The sequence below is a fragment of the Corvus cornix genome, chromosome 9, assembly GCF_000738735.6.
Source record: "Corvus cornix cornix isolate S_Up_H32 chromosome 9, ASM73873v5, whole genome shotgun sequence".
Taxonomy (NCBI): Eukaryota; Metazoa; Chordata; class Aves; order Passeriformes; family Corvidae; genus Corvus; species Corvus cornix.
This window is the reverse complement of record NC_046339.1, coordinates 25,582,692-25,606,185: the sequence shown is the minus strand read 5'-3', so window position 1 is coordinate 25,606,185 and position 23,494 is coordinate 25,582,692. Positions and strand designations below refer to the sequence as shown.

At 44.0% G+C, this 23,494-nt stretch overlaps 1 protein-coding gene across 1 annotated transcript in view; it reads left to right on the top strand.

Moving 5' to 3' along the window:
- Positions 1-5,810: 5,810 nt before the first annotated feature.
- Positions 5,811-23,494, top strand: part of LIMS2 (LIM zinc finger domain containing 2) — a 34,386-nt gene continuing 16,702 nt past the window's right edge. The window contains exons 1-4 of the mRNA XM_039556862.1: positions 5,811-5,914; positions 21,242-21,401; positions 22,326-22,392; positions 22,698-22,818. Of these exons, the coding sequence (XP_039412796.1) occupies positions 5,904-5,914; positions 21,242-21,401; positions 22,326-22,392; positions 22,698-22,818 (359 nt within the window). The 5' untranslated portion in view covers positions 5,811-5,903. The remainder of the gene's footprint in view (positions 5,915-21,241; positions 21,402-22,325; positions 22,393-22,697; positions 22,819-23,494) is intronic.

The window sequence follows — 23,494 nt, the reverse complement described above, 5'->3', positions numbered from 1 at the left end:
CACGGACTCCCTGTTTGTTTACATTTGACCACCAAATGATACATCTGGTAAAGGGACAGGGGTCTCATCGCAACACACTGCAGTCCAATACAGGGGCTTGGTCTACTCCCTATTCAGTTGTTATTTGTCCTTCTGCTGCAGCTACAGCTTCTTTAGCGTCTTCCCACGGATAAAAGAGTGTAGACAGAGTAAGCGCTGGGACTTTTGGTGTTCCCAACCCTGGGTATTCCACCTTCTGCACACTCCTACTCTGGGATTCCTTTATCACGTGGTGCAAGTTTTGTATAGGTAGTCTCTCTATTTCCTTCTTATCTACCCCTCTGTTAAGGAGTAAATGGAATAATTGGGTCTGTTCACTTGGCTCCCCTTTGCCACTTTCAGTTCTCCTCTAAGCCTGGACCGAATCCTCTGAGTTTAGTTCTGGTAACTCACTTAATTGATTTAATTTTTCAATAACTTGTTCAATTGGGTTCCCTTGTTCAGCTAGGAGTACAGGTATAAGATAGGCTTTCCACCCTTTTGGGCATCCCTCTAGGAGAGTGTTCTGCATTCCAGGAGTTAGAGGCTGAGCCATATAAAGCTCAGGAGACCCCATCATGATGTTTACTTTCATGTCTTCTGCTTTGAGCAGATTGCATGCTTGTCTTAAAGTTGTCCATTCTTTGGCCATGACCAGCCAAGCAGCATCATTGGTATACTGATCTGAAAATTTTTCTTCAACAACTCTAACCAGAGTGACACTGTTGTCCTCAATATGGCGTAATGCAGATTGCACGTATTTGTCAGAGGTAAGTCCCATGAACTTTTTAGCATTTCTACTATTTAGTAACACGGTATCACTTCCTTCTTCTACAAGACATACCAGCCAGTTTTTGGGATTTTCCCATGGCCTCTGTTTATATTTTTCCAGTAAATTTTCAACTTTTTTAGAGCTATAATTAGTAAGTTCATCTGTTTGAACAGTCTGTTTATTTTTTCCAGTTACTAGGTTTTTTTAAACACAGGAGCAGCATGAACACCTTTCTTTTTTGCGTCAGACTTTTCCTCAGCAGAGGAATCAAAATTCCAAATATTTCCATCCCAGGTTTCTGGATCCTGGGTTTGCAATGATTGCATGGACTTGTGGGCCAGCTGCCTTTCTATCTTTCTTTTTCCTCATTTCTTAGTAACCCAAACCGCAAACAGTTCTGCTAAAACTGCACATTTTTTCCTCAATCGTTTACCCTGCTCAACAGCAGTTACAAACACTTGCCTTCATAAGATCATATCTGCTCTAAGCTGCTCTGCATCCTTGGCCTGTTCAATTAACTGTTGCTCTAGTTCTTTATTTTTTTTCATTGCAACTTTGTATGCAAATAACAGGCAACCTGTCATTTGGCTAGCAGGAATCAGTTGCTCTTTAAACCATGTCCAAGAAGTTTGCGCAAACTCTCCCCAGTATTTTAACACCTCCAAGGGGTTCTTAGCCTCCCATGGTCCGATATTTGTACAAGTTCTGTCATAATGTATTCCACGGCTCCTGGGTCTACCCAGGTCACTCCAGTGAGGGAGCCACGGCCTGAGGCTTATTTTTCTGAAACATTATTATCACTGCACTCGCACAAGATCGTGATAATGACAACAAAAATAGTAAGGACAATAACTCTGTTCTATTGGTATTGTCTGGCTTCACCACAAACACAGAGGACTAAGGGATTTTTTAACTCAACTTTTAAAGTATTTCAGTCATGTCTACAAAGTCTACACTGAGCCACAACAACTGTATGACGCCAATTACACCTCAGACACAGATAAACACTACTAAGTTCTCACACGACTGGGTACCTGGACTAAATCTTGACTTCCCATATACCACACACACACATAGTACAGCGTCTCTCAGTGCAGTGACGTGCTTCACTCTCCTGGCGCAGCCCCACGCTTCGCTGACTACGCTCTACACACAGAGAACAGTGGTATGCTCAGTCCCCTGGTGCAACCACACAACCCACTGACCACAGAACAGCCTCTCCTGGTTCAGCTATGCGCTTCACTGACCAGGCTCTCTCACATAAACTAAACAGCATTGCAATTTTTAGCAGCCACACAAAAACACCATCGTTTGGTGCAGCTACACATCTTACTGCCCAAGCCCTGTTTTTTACGCACAAACAGCATCTTTTGGAGAAGCTGCTCTCCCAGTCCCCTGGTGCAACTACGTGCCTCACTGCTCAAGCCCCACCCGTGTTAATGTGCACGCACACCAGTGTTAGTTTGCCACACATACACACTCAAGACAGTGTCAGCTTTTGCGCTCTGGGCATCCCATCCTCAATGCTGTTTACGGGTTCAGGAGGATGCCCATGCACAACAAACTCAAGACGCACTCAGGACTGCAAAGAAAATTAATTTTATTAGTTTCATTAGCAATTAATACATACTGACCCCTGGATTCTGGAGAAGCTGCTGAGCAGGAGAAGGAGATGGAGAGGGAGGGGTAGGGAGGTAGCACACCTTCAGGGCGTCTCCTGGATGAAAATGGCGTGCATGTTGTCTTCCTCTCCCCTCCACCCCAAGACCACACCTTACATCTCCTCCTCAAGAGTGGCCAGTTTCAAAATCATCTCATGTGGGGCCAGTGCGTGAGATGAGGTCATAATGGCCCATGATAACACCTCCATGCTAACAACGGTTTTATCGTTATTATTTTCCTTTCAAAGGCTGAATCCTACCAGGTGACCGATACATAACTTCATTTCAGAAGGTTAAAGTCCTACCAACTAACAACAAGGTCTTCTTCCACATTATCTTGTTGACGTGCACAACAGCAGACCAAATATGGTAGGCCTTAGACACAGCTTTGGTCCCTGTCACACTCTGCCATCTGTAGCTGCTGCTTTTCACATCTTTAGAGAGGTGCAAAAGAACTTTCAAGGAAAGGCGTTGTTGGAGACTGAAATATTATAATTTATGGCTTAAACATCTTCATTAAGGACTTTTGCCTATAATAGCAAAACTGTACAAAAGCTGCAGAGAAAACCACCAAAACCCTGAATGGGGCCCTGGACTACTTGTTGATGGAGATAAGATAAAGTAACTCAAGTCTGGGCTGGGGGAGAAGATACATTCACAGCGGGATCAAGCTCATCACCTTCGGGGTGGAGACCACAGCCCCGGGGCTATTAGCTGCCAGGCTCGAACAGACCCTCACACCAAAGGAGGGGTGGAGGAGAGGTTTTGGATGTGTAGTGAAAAAGCCTCTGGTCTGAGGCAGTGAACACCCATCATCCACTGTGCAGACCAGTCCAGCTGCAGGGACTCCTTCACCCTGGGAAAAGCCGCATTCATGTGAAGGAGAGCAGAGGGGGTATCATGGCCCATCAAAGGCCCTCCCTCCCCCCCCAAAGGGTCCCCAGACCCTGCATCAGAGCACTGCAACATGATGCAATAGACCCACAGTGCCAAACTTGCTCTCCCCAGGGAGGCATGTGGGTGTTCTTACCTGGCCCAAACGTATATTAATCCATTGGATTCTATACTTTTCAGTGCAGGGACCCTCACCACCAAGAAGACCAGATGGAGGGGAGCAACAAGAAGTCATTGGGACCCTCAGAAGGGTGATATGTTTCTACTTAATCCCTGTCACTCTCTCCCTGTCCCCCCACCCATGCATGCCTCTTTTTCTCTTTCTTTTCTTTTTCTTTGCCTCTTTTACTATTAAATAAAATATATCAAGTTTTTTGACACCAACGCCTAATCTCGTTTGGTTTTAATCATGCTTTTTGGGTTTATGTTGAACCTTTCTGGGTTTGATCTGTTTTATTCACAGATACTTAGTTTTCTTTACTCTTCTGTGTTTAAACCAGTTCATAACAGGCATATTTGCTTGAAGAGGGAACAGGGAAAGCTGTCAGACAAGGGGTCTCTGGGGAGGGGGGACAGTTATGTCTCTGCTCCAGCTGTGCTTTGTGGAATGACTGCAAGAGCTCAGCAGTAGCGAGTGATGATAGTTCTTGGTTTTAACAGCTGGAAAGAAGATTGTGTCACATTCAAAATGTAGATCAGTAAGAAAAAGACAGTATTTCAGATTGATACAATTTACAGAAGCCCGCCCGGATGCAGGAGGCAAGAGGAACGGCTGTGGTGATGGCCCAGTAGCTGGGAGGTTGCTCAAGGTTGAGCGCTACCCTGTGCTGTGCTCCTCTAAGCACCCTTGGAAACACCTGGAGTCTCCCTTGCACATCCAATCTCAGTAATCTCTGCTTCTCCCTCAAGAAGAACTGCAAGGGTAGAGAGATGATGTATCAGCACTCAGAAACTGTTACAAGAGGGACTAGGAATGCAGAGAACCACTAAGATCTTGTCTATTACTGTGCACTCAGCCAAATCTGTTAAATTGTTCTTATTAGTAGTATCTATTACCCTTTCCTCAACTGAACATTAAACCAAAATAAAACCATCTAACTCAATTCTTCACCCTGGTTTAAGTAAGAAATAAAACCACCAGATGCTAATTTAACTTGTACGATTTTAAATGTTTACTGTAGGGCTGAAAAATGAGATTGTTTGGACACCAGAAAACAGAGAGCACAGACGGAGTTTCTACCATCACTCTCAAGATGCAACAATACACGCAGCAGTGGTGAGTCACAGCATACCAGACTATTTCACAAGACAAAAACAAAGTTTGAAATTGCTTTTGGGCAGAAGCTTCCTATGACATTTGGTGGATCACTTTACGTCAGAGAATGGTTGACCGTGGGCAAGAAGGGATTACATGTTATCAAAAACGTTGCATTTGGAGGGGCCCTCCTTGGGGAGTGCAGTCCCTCATCCTTCAGGGGCAATGGTTGCCATGACCACTTTCCAGAAGGCCTCCAGAGGTGTCTTCCGGACCCGAAGGGTAAAACGCCAGGAAGCCGCTTCCCCTCGCCGCAGGGGTGTGTGCAGGGATGAGCAGCCCACGGAACAGGCTGGAAGCACGGCTGCTTTGATCGCAGTGAAAGGAATGAGAGCCTTGTCTTTACAAACAAGCTCTGGGCCTGCTGGTTGATGAAATTAGCACTGAGAGATAAAGGAAACAATGAGAAGGGTTCCACTGACTGATGAATGGAAAGGGATTTGTCTCTACAAACAAACTGTAGGTCTGCTGATAAATGAAATTGGATATTGAGAGATGAAGGAAACAATGGGAAAACCATAAAATTCAATCAGAACTAAAAATAAGGGGGGGGTTATACTTTAGAAGGGAACCTTAGGTATTAGGCGTTCCAGGAAGTCTGTACCTCTCGCGTACCTCAGCCAATGGGGAAAGAGAGAGGGAAATGCGGCCGGGAAATTCGGATAAAAAGGAGGCTGTGCCCTCCAAAAATTTGAGAGATCCCAGGGGAATGCCCATGGCCTCTCCTTTTATTCGAATAAAATAACGGGACTCCTCTGTCTCCTCTTTGGACATAAACCTCTGGTGTTGGTGGATTAATTTTCCTGACAGCAGGAACAAAACCACGTCAGTGCGGTGTATGTCACTACGCACCAGGTAGCGGCTCGGCCAGCGCTGCCCCCTCCATCCCACACTCACAGTGGCTGCAATGTGTTTACTACCAGATGGGGCGACGCAGCTTCGGCGGCGGGACGGAGGCAGGCGCCGTGCCTCCTCCCCCTTTCCCTTCTTTCTCCCTCCTCCCCCCTCCTTCCGCTCTGTCGCCTCGTTATTCCGTATTTCTTTCCCTTTATAGGAAAAGTATGCGCAGGTCCGGGGGGGCTGCCCTGAGTCACCGCGGGTTGCGGTGCCCGCCCACGCCCAAGGGGTCGGGGCCGCCGCCGGGGCGGGGCGGGGTCAGAGCTGCCCGCCGGGGCCGCAGCGGCGGGGCCGAGCCGCCTGTCCCGGCCCGCAGCCCCGCGGCGGCAGCGCGGGGTTCGCCGCCATGACGGGCAGGTGAGGCCGGGCACAGGGAGCCGGGCGGGGGTCTGGGCCGTGCCAGCCTTCATCGCCCTGGGCAGGCCGTGACGTGTCGGGAACAGCTCCTTCTCGCCCTGGGTAACGCCATGGCGGGGCTGGTTGGAAGGGTCGGGGAGGACGCTTTGCTGCTGTGGGACTCGGGCGGAGCGGGGCGCGCTCCGGCCGGGGGTGCAAGCGCAGAGCTGCTCCGCTGTGCCTGAACCCTGCACGGGGACACAGCGGAGGGCAGGCCAGAGGCGGAACTGGGCGGGAGCAGCTGTAGATGTGAGCAGTGCCTGCCTGCTTAGCAGCCGGGCTCTCTGTGGCCGCATGGTGTGACCCAGGCTGGCAGCCTGCGCCCGGTGTGCCCCGCACCGCTGCCCCGTCGGGCCCTTCTCACTGATCTACACGCAGCCCGTCTGCCCACAGATTCACTTTCCTCTTCTTCGAGCTGGCCTTGGAGTTAACGAGTTCCGGGAGCTGTTTAAATCTGGAGTTTGATTCTCCTCTCATGCTATCTGACAGTGGAGAGCACTGTAAAGCAACTTAATTGACAGTTGTAAATGAGAAGAGGAGCGAGAAAGGCATTTACTGGCTTTTTGCGAGGGTTTGCACAAGTGCTTTAATGTCACTTTTTTCTCCCATCTGTAAAATAAAACCCAGACGTTATAAAGCAGTTTGTAAAAATAAGCTTGCTTTTGTGAAATGTCTTGGAGATGAGAAGCGTGAAGAAGCAGTACTACAATTAGCAGGGTGCCCTTTTTAGGATACTCATCCTCACGAATGCTATCTTACTGTAGTTCTGAAGCATTGCTATTCATGATTAGGAATACTGACATGGATCCAGAGCACTTTGTGTATAAGTATTCACTTTCCTTTTGTGTCAAGTTTTGATGTTTGTATTATGCAGCTTTTTGCGATTATTCAAAGGGGATCCTAATTAGTGAGTTGGGTGTGAGAACCTGCTGAATAATTGTGAATGCTCGTCTATGATTTGGGAATGTGTTATTTTTGGTCTCTGTGATGACAAATTGATGTTTGTGGGTGATTGTACATGCTCTTCTGGGTTTTGCCTCATGTCTTTAATGGTCCCTTTTTAATTTTTTTGACATGTGAAACAGGTGTGTATTTACAAGTTTACATTCATTTTCTTACAACTAGTGGAAGACTCAGGAGCCTTAAATGTTCACAGGTTATGGGTACCCATCCAGGTCTTAAATGGAGACAAGATGGGGAGGACTTGGCAAGAATTGTGGCTGTATGAACCCAGCTGATTTTATTTTTACAGAACTGTGGCATGATACTGTTTAGAATGACAGGCTTGGGTGAAATCACTCAGGAGGACAGTGGGAAGTGCTAGTGCACAGTAATCCTTGTCTTCATGCTTCCACTGAAACTTGCCTGTTAAAAGTGCAACACTATTCAGTGAGAAGCTTGGATGTGAAGTGTGAGCCTGGGCGGGGGGTGGGGGGAGGTTCCAAGGTAGCTGAGACACTGCAAAGTGTGTAGTTCCAAGTGATGCATGACTTCTGTCTCCTTCTCCTTGGGTTTACTTCAGAGGGTTGTTAAAATGAGCAGGCCTTGGCTTTAGCTTGTGAAAAGTGAACACGGGTATTATTTGATGTCTTCAGAAATGTTTGTCCTGGGAAGTTTGTCAGCTATGAACATTTCTAAAGCTATGTCTGCTGTCATTCCCAGGACAGGACAATTAACTGTTCCATCCGAGTTGTTTGTCGCAGCTGTAACTCAGCTGACTGTTTCCTTGTTAATAGTATCGTCCATTCAGGGTTGTAGTTTCCCAGCAAAGCTTTACAGCATCTGTGAAACATTGCACTGCTCAGCACCTTGCCTGGCCAATGCCGTTGACTAGCACTGTGTTCAGTGTTGTTTTTCAGGCTGGGACAGACTCGTATGGCATTGGAAAGAATTCAGCGTTGAGAATGTTCTTCCTTAGATCCAGCTACAGGTCACTCTGCTGAGTGGTACCCAGATGTTGTTCCATGTTTGTTATTCTTCAAGTCTGCTGACATTATGTGGTCAGTTGTTCTCCAGCTTTTGAGACTTGGGATTTTCAGGGCTCTGGGAGGAGATGAACTGCTTCACAGCTGGAGCATCCCCACGATATCCATCAGTGGGAACCTTCCTGAGCCAGGAACGGGACATAAACATGCCTTTGGTCTTGAAACTGTTAACACAGAGAATGACTGTGTTGTTTTACGGTGTGCTAAAGTGAGGAAGATTGGAAAACATGAAGTGCTGAAACAGTATTCTTCTTCACTTCACCTTTCTTGTAAAGTAGAAATACGGAAAGACTCTCTTCTAGGTACTGTGATTACTGATGCAGTATTAGTATTAAAATACATTAAAAATAACTCAATTTTCATCATGTTCTGTCTCATTTGGCTGCAGAGGGCATCTCCTGAATTTAAAAAACTGTGGTGATTTGATTTATTGACTTTTAGCATTAGGGATAAATATAACTCCAGGAAAAAGAAGTGCACATCTTTCTTTTTGTGTACTCATAGAAAAAAATTACTAAAATTAGGTGACTATTTAGCAAGTGAAATGCAAATCTTACACATATCACTAGTTACATTCTTACAGTGTGAGGACTGTGTTTTGAGATAATTGGATTTTAGAAATAGTGTTTGTGACTGCCAGGTCTGGGCTGGGTTATTGGGGAAGTAAAGGAGGAGAACCACCTCCCTGACCTGCTGGTCACACTCTTTAGTTTTATGAGGTTACATGTTGTTTTAACTACATTTAAAAACAAATTGTGTATAAGAGATAGTGTGTTAGATGTAAAACCCGTATGTTTCTCAGCAGTCTTTCTGTATTTTTCACTGTTGATAAATACAGTTGATGTGATTTTTGGAGCATTTAGGAGTTAACTATGGTGCTTCTTACCAATAAATAAGGGAAGACTGCTTCTAGAATTGTATTTGATGTATTTAGTCCATTTGTTCATTTTAACTTTTGCCTTTTTGACAATTGTTGGAGTTTGGGGTGGGGTTGATTATTTTTGTTTGGTTGGCTGAGTTTTGTGGTTTTATTTTTCTTTGTCTTCGTGATGGGCTTATTCCTAAGAAAGAGGATCTGTGAATGACCAGTGAGCAAAATGTTGTCAAATGCCCAAAGTAGAAACTAAACAAGAATGGAAGAGAGTTTCCTTTAAGACTTTGCTGCTGTGGTGTTGATTACAAAACCCAAAGGTAAAAAATGCCTGGACTGTTTTGTGTTGCCTTTAGAAATTAATCTAATACAAAGCCCAAGAAAAAAACATTTCCCAGGTGCATGTTTCAGAGCATAATTATTTTTGTAAGACATTTTTGTTATCACTATACTTGGTCAAATTGGGATCTGGATACGCCTATGTACTTCCTGTAGTTAACAAAAGAAGAGCAGCTGCATTTAGAGATACGCTTACTGACTGTTCCTAATCCAGTGGAGGTAAGAAATAACAGTATATTATTTTCAATTAGGCTAGCTGGTTAGATGCTTTTTTAATTCAGTAGAGAGCTGCTGCTGCTGTGCATGAAGCAGTTGCAAGTAAAATGGTTTGAAGAAGGAGGGAGTATAAAGGACAACATTACAAAAGGTTCTTGGCGCTGAGTAGAAAGTACCTGTATCAAATAAAGAGATATCTTGTCTCTCTGAGTTAGAAGCATCCATTTCTGCTCTTCTGGATTGAAAATGTGGTTTTAATCTTAATCTTTCAATCTAAATCTGCTCTCTGTGGCTCTCTAGATAGAAAGGTCCTTAGTCTGTTCTGGGGCCATAGAGGTGCTTCTCTGAGGAAGAACCTGAAAATGCCTGAAAGAAGTCTGGCTGCTTTCTTCTCTGCTTTGGCCCAGAAAGTAACCACCTGTAAGATTTTGGCATCAACCCTGTCTCCTAAAAGCAATCTATCAAGAGGGAAAGAAAAAACAAACCCATGCATTTTCACTCTTCATGTGTAAAGTGGCAAGAGAGGAATGAGTGAGTGAGCTTGTGTTGAGGGATGGAAAGACAGGATGTTTGCTGTTGTGCTCTTGTTTTTTTCTTTAATCCCCTCATCTTCCCTTTTGAAGAAGATGGTCATAGTTTCCATGGAAGAGTGGTTATTTGAAAACCAATAAAATCATGTCATATGAGTCAGGTAAAAGCTTAAGTGTTTGAGAAAGGAGGGTTTTTGTCAGATTGCTTAAGGATAAGGGAGATTAATGTTTTGGTGATTTAATGTTTTGCTTTGTGCTAGAAGTAAAAAGGTGATTTAATCTTACATTTAAAAAATGGTTTATTGCTCTAAAATTTCAAAGGTCAGCAGAGACACGCAGTATGGAGGACATTTTTCTTTATTCCATTTATATTATAAAATAGAAATGGATAAACCACACTTACAGTCTGAAAGAAATTATAGCGGCACATTGCTGTCAGGTCAGGAGCTGAAACTCCCAAGGAAATGTGAGGTGCATTGTAGATTTTAAGGTTGCTGATTTGTGGTTTTGAAAGTTTATTGTTCTTTATTCATGCCTGTTCTGCTGGGCCTCAGTAAACCTTTCTGTTTAAGAGTCAGAAGAGATTCCTGCTGGTTAATACTCATTTAGAACTCATGAAGTCATCAGTCTTCTCATTTTTTTTCCTCTGTAGCTTGCCAAGCTGTATTTCATGCTCATGCTACAAAAATCCTCTCTTTTTTTTCTTTCCTTTTTTTTTTCCTTTTTCAGTTTACTGAAAAGTGATTTGTTGGTAATGACTCTTATGTTATTTTTCATGGTAATGCTTGAAGGCCAGAGAGCTCTGGAGACTGGAATGCCAAGTGTGTTCTTTCTCCCTGCTTCCTGACTCTCTGCTGCCTGCCGGTGCTGCCAGCTGCAGTGAATCCGAAGAGCAGAAGTCTTCGCAACTTTGTTTCTTGTAATATGCTTTGTCCAAATGGAAGAAACAGCTCTGTTGTTTACAGTATCCTTAGGACATGGTGTGTGTCTTGGTTTGAAAGACAGGTGTCTGCCAAGGAAGGCAGAAGCCTCCCTCGAAATGGAAAATGTAACTCCCTTCCCTCCAAATTATTACAATTTTGAAATTAAGGGACTTTCAGGCAAAGATATGAGGCACGGGAATAACAGTTCTTTACTATTATGTATCTATATGTGTGTAAGCAGTCAAACAAACAGCAATAACTATGGCAGTAACAGCAAACAATCACAAACCCAGTCCCAGCCTTCTCGGCTGTCAGGCCCTTTCCCCTCGGGTGCAGTTCCGCTCGCAGCCGGCAGGGGCGCTGGCGGCTCCCGGTGAGCAGGGCAGGTGCGATGGTTCCCCCGCGGCTGCAGGGGGCGCTCCGGAGCGAGCTCGGGAAACATGCGGCACTGGTGCCCTGGGATCCCGGGAAGGGATGGAACAAAGGCTCCACAAACCCCTGGGCAGCCGATCCCGGACTCTCAGGAACAGCAGGCTGGAACGCAGGGATGAGCACAAATCCCAGGCGGCAGACGAGATGTATCGAACTCCGGAGCTGCGGTGGGAACCCCCGGAGGTCTGGGCAGGTAGGGCGAGCAGGGCTACAGCGTAGCGAAGGCTCGAAGCAGCAGCGGGGGCAGGGCGGCCACAGCCCAGCCTCCAGCAGGGCAGGGAAGGCAGGCTTGGGAATCCTGGGTTTTTTTCTCTGAGGCACCAGAGCGGATGGTGAAAAAGTCCCTCTTTTAGTGAGGTAGGGTGTTAGGGTCCCAGTGTAACAGGCGCCCCAGCGAGCAAGCTCCACTCACGGTAGAAGGGAGGCAGCAGAAAGCAGAAACCTGCAATGGTGACGAATGCTCTCCACAACGCAGCCCTCCTCTCCCTCTGAACGCCGAGAGAACAACAGAGCTAGGGGCTATACACAACCCCTTTTTCCCAGTTCAAATCTCGTGGAGTCCCCCACCCTACACAGAAAACTGCAGGTGAAAGAGAGTGGCCAGTTGGACCCCTCCCCCTGTGGCCAGGTCTTTTTTGTCTCTCTTAAGTACTCAGTAATTTGTCTCATGGCAATAGTATGGGGGAAATTCTTTAAGAGAAAAAGAAAAACAAAAGGAGAACTCCTAAAACCCCAACAGTGTGGTACAGCAGCTTACAGGGAAGCACATGGAGCTACCAGGGTCAGAAACTGATCTGCAGCAAACAAGAGCTGTCAAGAGCTCTAGTAATCTGCTTTGCCTTTCTGCATTTCTCTGTGCGTTGATCAGAAAGTTTTCTTTAATTAAGTGGCTTAATTATGTGAGGACTCAGGATTTATTTTTTTACCTCACTTATGCATTTTTACAGATGCATTCTGCAAGGCTAGCACAGAATGAAATGCTGATGTAGCCCCCAGTGCTGCATTAAATAGGTAATTACTAGTGGAATACAGGAAAGAGATTGTCAGATCTTTAAGAATATGGCAAAATGGCAGACAGGTTGTAAGAAACAGTGCTGGATTGGGGGTCTGTGCATCCTGCTTTAGCTCTTCTAAGATGTAAAGGCAACTCCCCAAAGGAAGGTGACTCATTGAGTATCGGTGCTACTTGTGTTGCTCCAGTTGTGTCCCTGCATTCCCCTGCAGAGGGGCCTTGGGTGCCATGGCTGGCCTGAGGCTCCGGGGGCTGGCAGCCTCCAAGCTTTATCAGCGCCGGCAGGATCGGCTGAGTGGCACAGGGTCACTGCTGACTCACAGGACAGACATGGCAGCTGGGATTCATGGGTATGTCTCTGAGATGAAGGGAATGGCATTGTTAAAGCATTTGCCAGGATTTGATAGATTTTCGGTTCTGGTGGTGGGGTGGTTTTACTTAAAGTGAGAATTGTTTGCACAGAGCCAGAGGGGATGAGGTCTGTTTTTTTTCATTTCCAAGTAGATTAAGAAGGAAAGGACTTTCCTGATGAGAAAGCTTTCAGTTTTTAACAATAACAGGAAAGCAACAATGGAGAACCTTTTCCATTTCGAGCTCTGTGCTAGATTGTTCAGAACCAGCATTAGTGCTTGTGTTGGTTTTGCATGGCCTGGTAGTAGGGGGGCCACAGAGGTGGCTTCTGTGAGAAGCTGCTGGAAGCTTCCACCATGTCTGGCAGAGCCAATCCCTGATGGCTCTGAAGATGGACATGGCACTGGCCAAGGCTGGGCCAATTGGAGATATTGGTAATGCCTCTGTGATAACAGATTTAAGAAGAACATCAAAACAAAGGGCACACAGTTTCTTCTAGCCAGAGAAGAGGAGGAGGTGAGAACATGTGAGGAACAACAACATGGCAACACCAAGGTCAGTGGAGAAGGAGGGGGAGGAGGTGCTCCAGGTGCTGGAGCCAAGGCTCCTCTGCAGGCCGTGGTGAAGAGCTTGGTGAAGCAGCTGTGTTTCCACAGGGGATGCAGAGATCCACCCACAGCCCCTGGGGATCCACGGGGATGCAGAGATCCACCCACAGCCCCTGGGGGAGGTGTCCATGCCAGAATGGGTGGATGCCTGGAGGAGGCTGTGATCCAGTGGGAGATCTGGCGGAGAGAGGTCCTTGCTTCCCGGCTGGAGCAGCCTGGCCTTGGAGGACTGCACCCCGTGGAAGACAGACCCATGGCACAGCAGTTTTGGGAGGACTTGTGCCCGTGGGAGGGGCTCACGTGGCAGCAGGTTTGGCAGGACTGCTGCTCGTGGGAGTGCACCCATGCTGGAGAAGTTCATGGAGAATTGTCTCCCGTGGGAGGGACCCCATGGTGCAGCAGGGGAAGGACTCCTCTCCCGGAGCAGCGGAAGAAAACCTCGGGTGATGAGCTGACCAAGCCCCCGTGCCCTGTCTCCCTGCGCCGCTGTCAGTGGGAAGGAGAGAGGGGTTGGGGGAAGAAAAGGTGGTTTAGGGTCTTATTTTACTTCTCATTATCTTCCTTCAACTCTGTTAGTAATAAACTCACTTTTTATCTCTGAGTTGAGCCTGTTTTTCCCTTGGAGTGTTTTCTCCCAGTCCTTATCTCAATTCATGAACCCTTTGTTTAATTTTTTTTTTTTCCCTCTCCTTTTCCCAGCTGTGGCAGGGGAGGGCGAGTGAGTGGCTGTCAGGGGTGCCTGGTGTTTGGCCCGTGTCAAACCATGACAGTGCTAGTGGTGTTATTGGTGAAATGTTTGAGCACTGTGGGAGTAAAAAATTGTGAAATGCAGTAATTTTTAAAAATGCTGATAAAATTCTATCATTCCTTGGGTTTTAGGGTTCAGTAGTCAATTCTTTACCTACACTGTTAGTAGCAAACTTGTTGATTTTAGTTTTTGTAAATAACTCCAATCCAGCAGAAACTAAAGCTTTCAAGTTAGCTGCTTCATGAGAACATGCAAACCAGAGATTCTTGAATCTGTCCAGACAATTCCATTGCTTGATATGATCATTACTTTTACCATGTTTCACATTAAAATTTTACTTTTGAATTTTCATTAGTTAATTTTGTGCAGGAGGTAAATTAACATGAGTTAAATAAAACTTAGTTTCTTGCATTCTGGGAGAACTGTGAGCTGCAGCAGCAATATTGGATCTGAAGTCTGTGTCACTGGAGAGAGCAGTGAGCATCCAGAGGAGATTTTCTTCTTCTAGCAGTTAGGAGTTCTGAATTTCAGACTTTTCTTAGCAGGAAGTAGGCCTGATGCTTACCTGGAACTGAGGAATTAGTTTGGCCTTTCAATATGAACTGTGCATCCCTTGCTAAAACCCTCCTTTCCCTGCTCTTTTCCTTTTAGCTAATAGCTCTTAGTTAGTTGGTAAATTTTCTATTTTTCCTGCACAAAGCTGTGGGTGTGAATGTATGAGAATTTAATGAGGAGGGGGACTAACAAGGTAGTGAAGGAAATGGTGATGCCATCGAGTGGAGACAATGCTGTTCAGGAGTATTGAGAAGCATGGAAGGGACCTGTGAGGGGAAAGAAAAGTACTGAAAAAGCAGATGTACAGCTAAATTGAGTACATTTTTCACATCATAGTTCCTGAAGAAAAGTAAACATAGAGCCAATATATTTTGGTTTTACTGAACAGGTGACAGTGCTGAAAATTTTAATCCCTTTGAGAAGTTTCTCTCCTGAATTATTGTATTTTATCCATGGGGTTTGAGCTAGTGATAATTTTTGCTTCTCCTTTCTGATAGGCCCTGATAGGAGATGTCCTTTCTTCAGGCAAAGGAGAGTAATCCAACAGTAGTGCTGATGCTAGTTGGTGATAATTGATGAATACATGTGGGGAATGATTTGTGTTACCAGTGCTGGTAAACAAACATCACATTTAAACTCCTCTGAGATAATGAAAGTGGAGAAGAGAAAGAGTAAGTGTGCATAAGGAGTTATTTGTCAAATAGATATTCTGGGTGAAGTGGTACATGCTTGATAATAAAAGGGTGGTTTTCCTGTGTAAGAGGTATAATTTGTTTAATTTCTTTGTTTCTTTTGTTTAATTTCTGTACATTTCTTTATGTTGTTGATGTTTGCCTGTGCTGAGTGAACACTGCTAACTGTGTGTCTTTTTAAGTAATTGGTCATGATTTACTGGCAATAAGTATTGCTTGGTATTGAGAGGGACTCCCAGGTACCCATGGCACAGATTTTTTTTCTGTGTGAATACCAAGAGACTTTCACTGCTGCTGCTGCTGGTCTCAAAGGTCTGCCTGATTGCAGCTTCCTGCAGGTCAACCATACGGACGTTGTACTCTGGTCTCAGCTGCAATATCTGCAATTTTTTTTTAAACCCCCCCCCCCCCCGAGTTTCTACTAATCGCAAATTGCTGTTGCTGGTAGGCCCAAGGAGAGATTGTTTTTTTCCATATTGTGGCCATAAGTTGCATTTGTATGTTCTTCTTAATTTTGGTTGTCCCTGTATTCTAAATAAGAAAGAAAAATGTTTATTTCACTGAGAGTTTGGGGGGCTACAGGATCAAGGAAAATATACTGAGAGAAACACTATTAATTTCTTATTTAGTCAGTGAAAAAATATTTAGAAGGAACTGAAAATTCAATACAAGCAGAAGGAGAAATGCTGAAATGTTAAGCTATGTGCATAGTTTAACAAATGCACAACAAATCATACTTTAAACAAATGGGAATTACTTTTTTCAAACACTTTATGACAAATTTAAAGAATTAACTAAAGAAGTCAATTCAGTTTGGGAAAGTTGTCCTGATAAGACAATTGCAGCAAAGAGATTTTGAAATGATAAGGGTAGCTGAGGGCTGTTTTTCAGTACTAGTTCGTGAACTGACGCCCTTCCTCTTTCTTTTGTCTTTGCATAAATCTTTATCTGTGAAATTAATCATAAAGTCTGGTATTGTCCCAGCTGATTTCATTTGTGTCTTTGTCAACATTGAGGACTTAAAGCCACTAATTCTCAGCTGTGCTATGGGGGTGGGAACCAGCTCCTCTCCTGGAGTGCTGTGATTTTTATCTTGGCTGCTGACATCTGTGACACACACAAGTGGTGATAGCTCTTTCAGTTTTGACTTTTCACTGTCCTATCTGTGTGTACATACATACTAGACATGTGATTGTATTGTGATGTTTTCTGTATACACTTGCTCCTACTGGTAGACCAGAATGAGCAGAGAATACATTTTTAGGGTTCTCCAGCATAGGTTTTGCTGTCTGCTGAGGTTTGGATAATGCCCTGAGTTCTTGTATCTCGAAGTATTGTCTTGCTTTCTTTTTGTAGTATCTGCAAGGTTGTTGGTCACTATTAAAGCAAATCTTTGTTCAACATTGTTGAACTCTATTTGACACTAAAACCAAAAAGCTTTCAAAACCAATTAAAGAAAACTTTTTTTTTTTAACTGGGCTTTTCTGACAGAAGCACTCCACCCTCCTGCAGTTCCTTGCCTTCTCAGGCAAAATCTGAGATTGTTCATCTGTTCTCCTGGTTGTCCAGGTGTCTGGTTCATTTTGTCTTGCAGCCACATTTAAGATAATTAAATCTGCAAATGTGATGGCGAAGGCTGGAGCTCCTCTTCTAATCTCTTAGCAGGCGAATTATTAAATTTGCTTCTTTTTCCTTAACCTGTCACCAGTGGTAGATCTCCGGGAACAAGTGTCTTAAAAAAGAGGTAGTATTGACTTCAGTGATAGAAGAAGGTAAAATGCTTTCAAATATTTCTATAGCACCTGTACATGTGGCACAGAATGGGTCTCCTAGATAATGTCCACTTTTGAAGAAGGATTTTTGTTTCTCTCTTTTTTGTTTCTTTTTTTTCCCATTTGAAAGCAATGGTGGTACTTTATAGTAAATACTTCTGAGAAGTCAAAGCATGAGAAACCTAGTTATAATGGTAAAAGCATAATTTCTGTAAATTAGGTACTTTTTCAAAGATAATTTGTTAAAAATACAGCACACAATGATGAAAGATTGGGAAAAGCGTTGTTTGAATGCTGGTATTTTTTGGGTTTGTGCAGGACAGGATAACTTCAGGATGTTGATCTCATTGTGTTTTAATAGCCTTTCCTGTCTTTGTGTCACCAGCTTATTGTTAAAACAAGATGTATTTTACTGAATAGCAAAAAACCAATGAGCAAACAGAATAGAAGAAGCACTGTATATTGGGGATTGTCCAATATAGGGAAAGATTAAGGTGTAAATATATGATGAGTGGTACAGCAAGTCAAACTTTTGTGGTCACTCCTGGTACCACTATCAAAAGGACGGTGATAGTGTTACTCTTCCTCTCCCCATGCTGCTGGGAGAAGTGCTTTTGCAGCAGTGTAGTAAACTGAATGATAAAATTGCTCTGAATTGGCACAGTGCTCTCTTCCTTCCAGCTTTGGTTAATTTTAACCTTGAGCTAGTTGAAAAAACGCTTGGTTTTGTATAAACAAGAGGGCACACACGGGTGTGTACTTGGGGGAAATTAAGAAATTGGCAAATGTTAAAGTAAAACCTTTGAATAAATGCAAAGTCATATCTTTAGGGCAAGGCTGAAGTGGCAAATTGTAGCTTGAGTACAAAACAATAAAATGTCTTCAGTGAAAACGGATGCAGAGTTATAAATGGAAAAAGAGCAGGGATGCAAAACTCTTGCTGTGATTGTCAAAGAGCCGCAGTTGCTGGTTTGCATTACAGGAGGTACATTGGTCAGGAGCTGATGAGGTTCAGTTGACTCCTGGTAGTCTGGCTCTTCCCAAAAGTTTCAGTTGGATTTTAGCTGAGGCAGAGAACTGAGTCATTTTTTGTACTGGTTCTTTCATTTATATTTTCCTGGACTAATAGTTTCTGTCATCTGCATAATAAGTCACACTCATTAGCTCATTTGCATGGACAGCTCAGACTTTATCATGCTAATCTTTCTTACGCCTTTGAGGAAATCTTAGCAGCAGCAGCATCACAAGGAAGTCCCTGTGTCGTCATAGTTTTTCTTGCCAGGACAGCCATGGGACTTGTGTGGGAGTCTCTCCCAGGACAAGTGTATTCCATAGTGTCTCTCCCAGGACAAGTGTATTCCATAGTGTCTGGTGTGAAGTGTCATGGCTGCACTGCATTTCATGCGGTAACGTGGCTGTGAAGGTTGCAGGCTTTATTTGTTGCAAAATGCTGTTGTGGAGGTGGCCGCTCTGGTCTAGCAGAGTTCACCCTACATGTTGGCATTGGCACTGGCAGGTCCCTTTGGAGGAAGAAAAAAGAAGGAAAATTAGGATTTTTTAAAATGTTGATTTCATATTTATAAAGAAAAAAACCCAACAAGCACAACATGAGATGGTGCTTTGTTGTTAGTGTCTAGCATGTAATACTTGCTGGTTTGCCTGGTTTTCTTCCCAGAGGAGATTTTTCACCATGATGTCAGTTTTTATTAATTTGGGCTGTTGGCTAGCTCAAATCTTGGAATTTACTGAATGAACTGAATTTTTCAACAGAGAAAAAGTACTTGTAGGGAAGATTATATTTTCAAGTCCTGGTACAGATTTTTGTGGTGCAGCTGAAAGAGTGGTGACTGAAAACCAAGCCGATGAGGTGTCGGCTTTGCTGAAAATACTGATATTTCTGTACTATTCCCTTGGTACTGTGTCAGGATAAAAAATGTTTCTTTAACTTATGATTTCTAGTTTATGAAATTGCAGGATTTCCTCTTGTCTGTAATTACAGTCCATGTCTCTTTTTTTACATCTCCTTTGTACTGCAATAAGGAAACAAGTTGCAACAAATTTTTGCTAAATTAGTACTCCATTCTTGAAACTATTGTGATCTCTCTTGGGTTTTGCCTCCTTTGGAATTGCAGCAGTAGAAAGAAAGTCTGTTTTTACTGAGGGGTCACGCCAGGTTACAGCCTAGGATATTAGTGCAGGCTGCAGAGGGGAGACACTTGGCTCAGCTCAGCCAGCTGGAACGCAGGGCTGGTTGTGTTGCGAAGTGGTGGTGCAATGTTTTATTGTATTTTTGTATGTTCTTTGTACCCCAATAGTTCATCCCTATCTCCCCCATTTCCACTCCCAGTTGGTTTGCCCCAGAGCCAAGCCGCTCCCCCGGTGCTCCCAATATGGTTATCCCAATATGGTTATCCCCTCCCTTTGTTCTGGCACCTTCCCTATCAATCACCCAAACCCCTCCCGGAGTTCTGGACTGTTCTTTGCCTGTCACCCGAGCCCTCCCTAATTACCCTTATATGGTCCCCATCAATCCCCCAAAACCCTGCCCCCTCGGATACCGCCCCTTTTGGAAATCCCCTAAACCTTGACGCCCCATTGGGACATGTGACCCCTCTCCCTCCTCCCACCAGGACCATTGGACCAGGTGTAGGTCCTCCCCCCCAGCGTCCCTCCCTCCTGATCCACCTATTGGTCCCTAGTCGGGTTACTCCCCTTGTTCCACCCCCCTTTATAAGGTGTAGCAGCACTGCAACTGTTGCTCATTCACCGTGGATCCCTTCAATAAGTCTTGCGTTATATCCAGTGCCGAGCCTCCCTGCTACTTTTATCTTTCCCTTCATGGCGGGCTGCTGACTGCTGCAGTGCCTGGAGCCTTTGCTCCCCAGGGTAGAGCAGAGGCTTCAGAGGAGCAGCTTTAAAGCTCTGCACCTCCGGCTGCTCCCCACTCCTGCCGCACCCCACTGGAGCCAGCCTGGGCAGTGGACAGCAGCGGTCAGTGCGACATTGCCTCACGAGTGTGAGACTGCTCCCTGCTCATTCTAGTTGTGCTCAGGACATGAAGCCCTGGAATACAGACAATGGCCTGTTTTTGAGGGGGATGTCTCTGACCAGAGGAAAGAGAATCTTCTGCTCCTGGAAAAGCTTATTGAATTACTGTTGTCCGTGAAGAGGTGGGGAAAGTAGCTTGTTGGGTTGTTGAGTAACACTAACAATGGAAATTCAGTTCAGAGTAATTTTGAATCTAAAAAGAAAGAAAAAAGACCTTGTAAACCCAGCTGTCTTTCATTTTATGCATACATTACATACCTCAGGAAGAGTACTATACAAATAGTTTGGAGATTTTTTTAAACGTGGTGGCAATTTTTTATACTTCCACCTATAAAACTGCGATCTTTCCAATCATAGAATTCAAAAAATGCCCAGAAGGCATAAAACAGTTTTTCTATATCTAAAAGTGTAATAATATCGAGGTTTTATACTATTGGATAGTCTGATGGTTAAAAGAAAGATCACATTGCAACAAGAAGCTGAGATGTGCCTTATAATTTTTCCCTCCCAGTTTGCACATGTGGTATACAATTTGAAAACTGCATTAACTTAGCTTGCATGATGGCAAGCACGTAAATTTTGTGAAAGAGGTTAGGGTGATTCCATGTTTTAGGGTAGATAGAGGAAATGTTCTTTACGTGATTTTTAAGTGTGGCTTGGGGGGGTTTTAGCCGCACTTTCTGAGGAAATGAAGCTGAGGTATTGGCCAAGCCCACCAGAGGGGCTTTTGCCTGCCCAAAGCTTTGTAACACTTTGACAGTTTCAACAAATTTGTTAGGAGGACAAGGGCCTGTAGAGAGGGAAATGCATTGTTGCTGCTCACAGTGAAGGGGAGAGTGCAGTGGGATACCAGTGCTTATTACACATCAGAAAATCCACAGGGGTGCACATCCTGAGACCAGAAGGCTGGAGAAGTCAGGATCTTTGGGTTTGCTGCTCTCCAAACGACTGGTTTGTGAAAAATTGTGGATATTTGCTATGAGCTATTAGCAGGATGATGTAATGGGTTGAAATAACGGTGAAGTAGCCAAAAGTGTGTGATCGGTAAGTCTGCTACATGACCTCATCTGCCACATATGAGTTGTCAGAACCTTATTTCTAACCAATGTCAGTGACTCATTGATCTTTTTTGTTTCATGTAAAAGGGAGTTTAAAGCAGCGGGAATGTTGAGCTCCTAAGTGTTCTTACTCTTGTCTTTATTCCAGTAATATGTCTGATGCTCTGGCAAATGCGGTGTGTGAGCGCTGCCAGACGCGGTTCGATCCTGCGGAGAGGATTGTGAACAGCAATGGGGAGCTCTATCACGAGAACTGCTTTGTCTGTGCTCAGTGCTTTCGGCAGTTCCCAGAGGGACTCTTTTATGAGGTGAGTTCTCAGACTGGGTGGCAGAGGTATAGCTCTGGTAAAGTGCAAGGAATTAAGTGAAGATTCTGGCAGAAATATGAATTCTCATCTTTTTTTGCATGTTTCTTAGCTGTAAATGTTTGTTGGCATTTTTTTTGAGGAGCTTCCAACTTAATTTCCCTTTTTTTCTTCTCATGTATTCCTTCAGTAACAGCAAAAGCTGCTCTTTGCATAAGAGGCATTTCAAAAAGAAAAAGTGTTTTGTTAATCATCACAGAATCACAAAATGGTTTGGGTTGGAAGGGACTTTACAGATCATCACATTCCAAACCCTGCCGTGGGCAGGGCCACTTTCCACTGGACCAGGCTGCTCAAAGCACTGTCCAACCTGGCCTTAATATTTCATTAGACATAAGTGAATTTTTGTCTTTATTTTTAGACATATTGTACCAAACTGTTCCGGTTGGGCAACTGAAATAAGTGAATCTGTTTAAAAGCTAGGTTGAATTTTTTTTACAGAATATGCACAAACACATATTTTGATTAACACATTATTTTAAACTTGCTGTACTTTATTTTGACATGAGTTTTAGCCTCATGTAGGAGTAGTAGTTCTGAACTAAACTAAAGCAAAAATGAAGTTAAAGGTAACTATAGGAAAAGGATTGGGGTATTCTTCAGGAGTTTTACTGTCTTGTAGCAGCATTGCTATTAACTTAGCTGTGCAAATTCACCATGAGGCTGAAACCATGTGTGGGTATTTCTTTAAGAAGACCCTTTAGGAGTTGAAAAACAGGTGTGTAGGGTGCTAGAACTGGTCAGCTTGACTGACCTTGACTAAATGGTCATATCAATGGAAAATCATGCCGAACATGATTTACATGTCAAGATGTAAAAGTAGTTTGGTTATTCATGATGCCTTCTTCTCTCTTGTTCTGTTTGCAGTTTGAAGGTAGGAAGTACTGTGAGCATGACTTCCAGATGCTGTTTGCTCCTTGCTGCGGGGAATGTGGTAAGATGTGGCAAATAACAACACAAGGGGTAACAACTACAGGGCTGTGCAAAATTCGCAGCATTGCTGTGACATCCAGCCTTGGGCTGGAATTGTTAGGGTCATTTTAAGGAGCCAGGAGCTCTGGATGGGTACAAAGCATGATACCAGGAGTGATTTGGGGTTATCCGGGTTGTGGGAATAATTGGGGTTTTTCCAAAGTTAGACTGTGATAGTACTTATGGAACTAAAGTGGAAGGACTGTGAAGGACAGTAGATTTTGATAAGACTATTTTCTGCATGCATCTCATGCTTTCCTTTTGCAGGTGAGTTCATTATTGGGCGTGTTATCAAGGCAATGAACAACAACTGGCACCCAGAATGTTTCCGCTGTGAGCTCTGCGATGTAACCCTTGCTGACCTGGGTTTTGTGAAGAACGCTGGCAGGTAAGATGGAGCAGGAGGTCAGAAAGTTTTATCCTTGTGTTATTGATACAGCAGTGAGATGCTGAGGGTGGTCAGTTAGTTTTACACTGAGAAGGAAAGCTTGAAAAGGTACAGAAGAAACTTTAAGGAATAACCTGTTAGGTGGGAAGTTCTTCATCCAATGGAACATGCAGGAACCTCAAATTTTAGTGGCTAGTGGATGGGTTCTGGAAAAGAAAGGGATTTCAGGCAGAAGACTGCATAGTAAGTGAGAAAAAGGGATTACATGATCTCAGGCAGGCTGTTTATCAAGTAAACTGCTGAGCAGGAAATCAAGATGTAGCAAAAGGCCAAAAGAATAGCACAATGATTGCAGCAAAGTCTTTTCAGCCTGTGATTCCACTTGTCTTCAGAAATCATTCATTTTAAATGCAGAAATATTAAAATGAATCCTAGAGGTTGATTAATGCATTTAATTCAGAAATAAGAAATAAAAACACAAAAGGGAGTTTATACAAAAACATACCATTATAAGAAAATAAAACAATCCAGCAGTTAGCAGAAAGTGTTGCACAATTCAGAGTGAATTCTAGGCTTTCATGTTACGAGCAAAGTCTAGTAGTTTCCTAGAGTTTATATTTTCACTAACTAAATGGTGAAGGAAGGAAGAAAAGGTCATATACTTGTACCTGTCCAG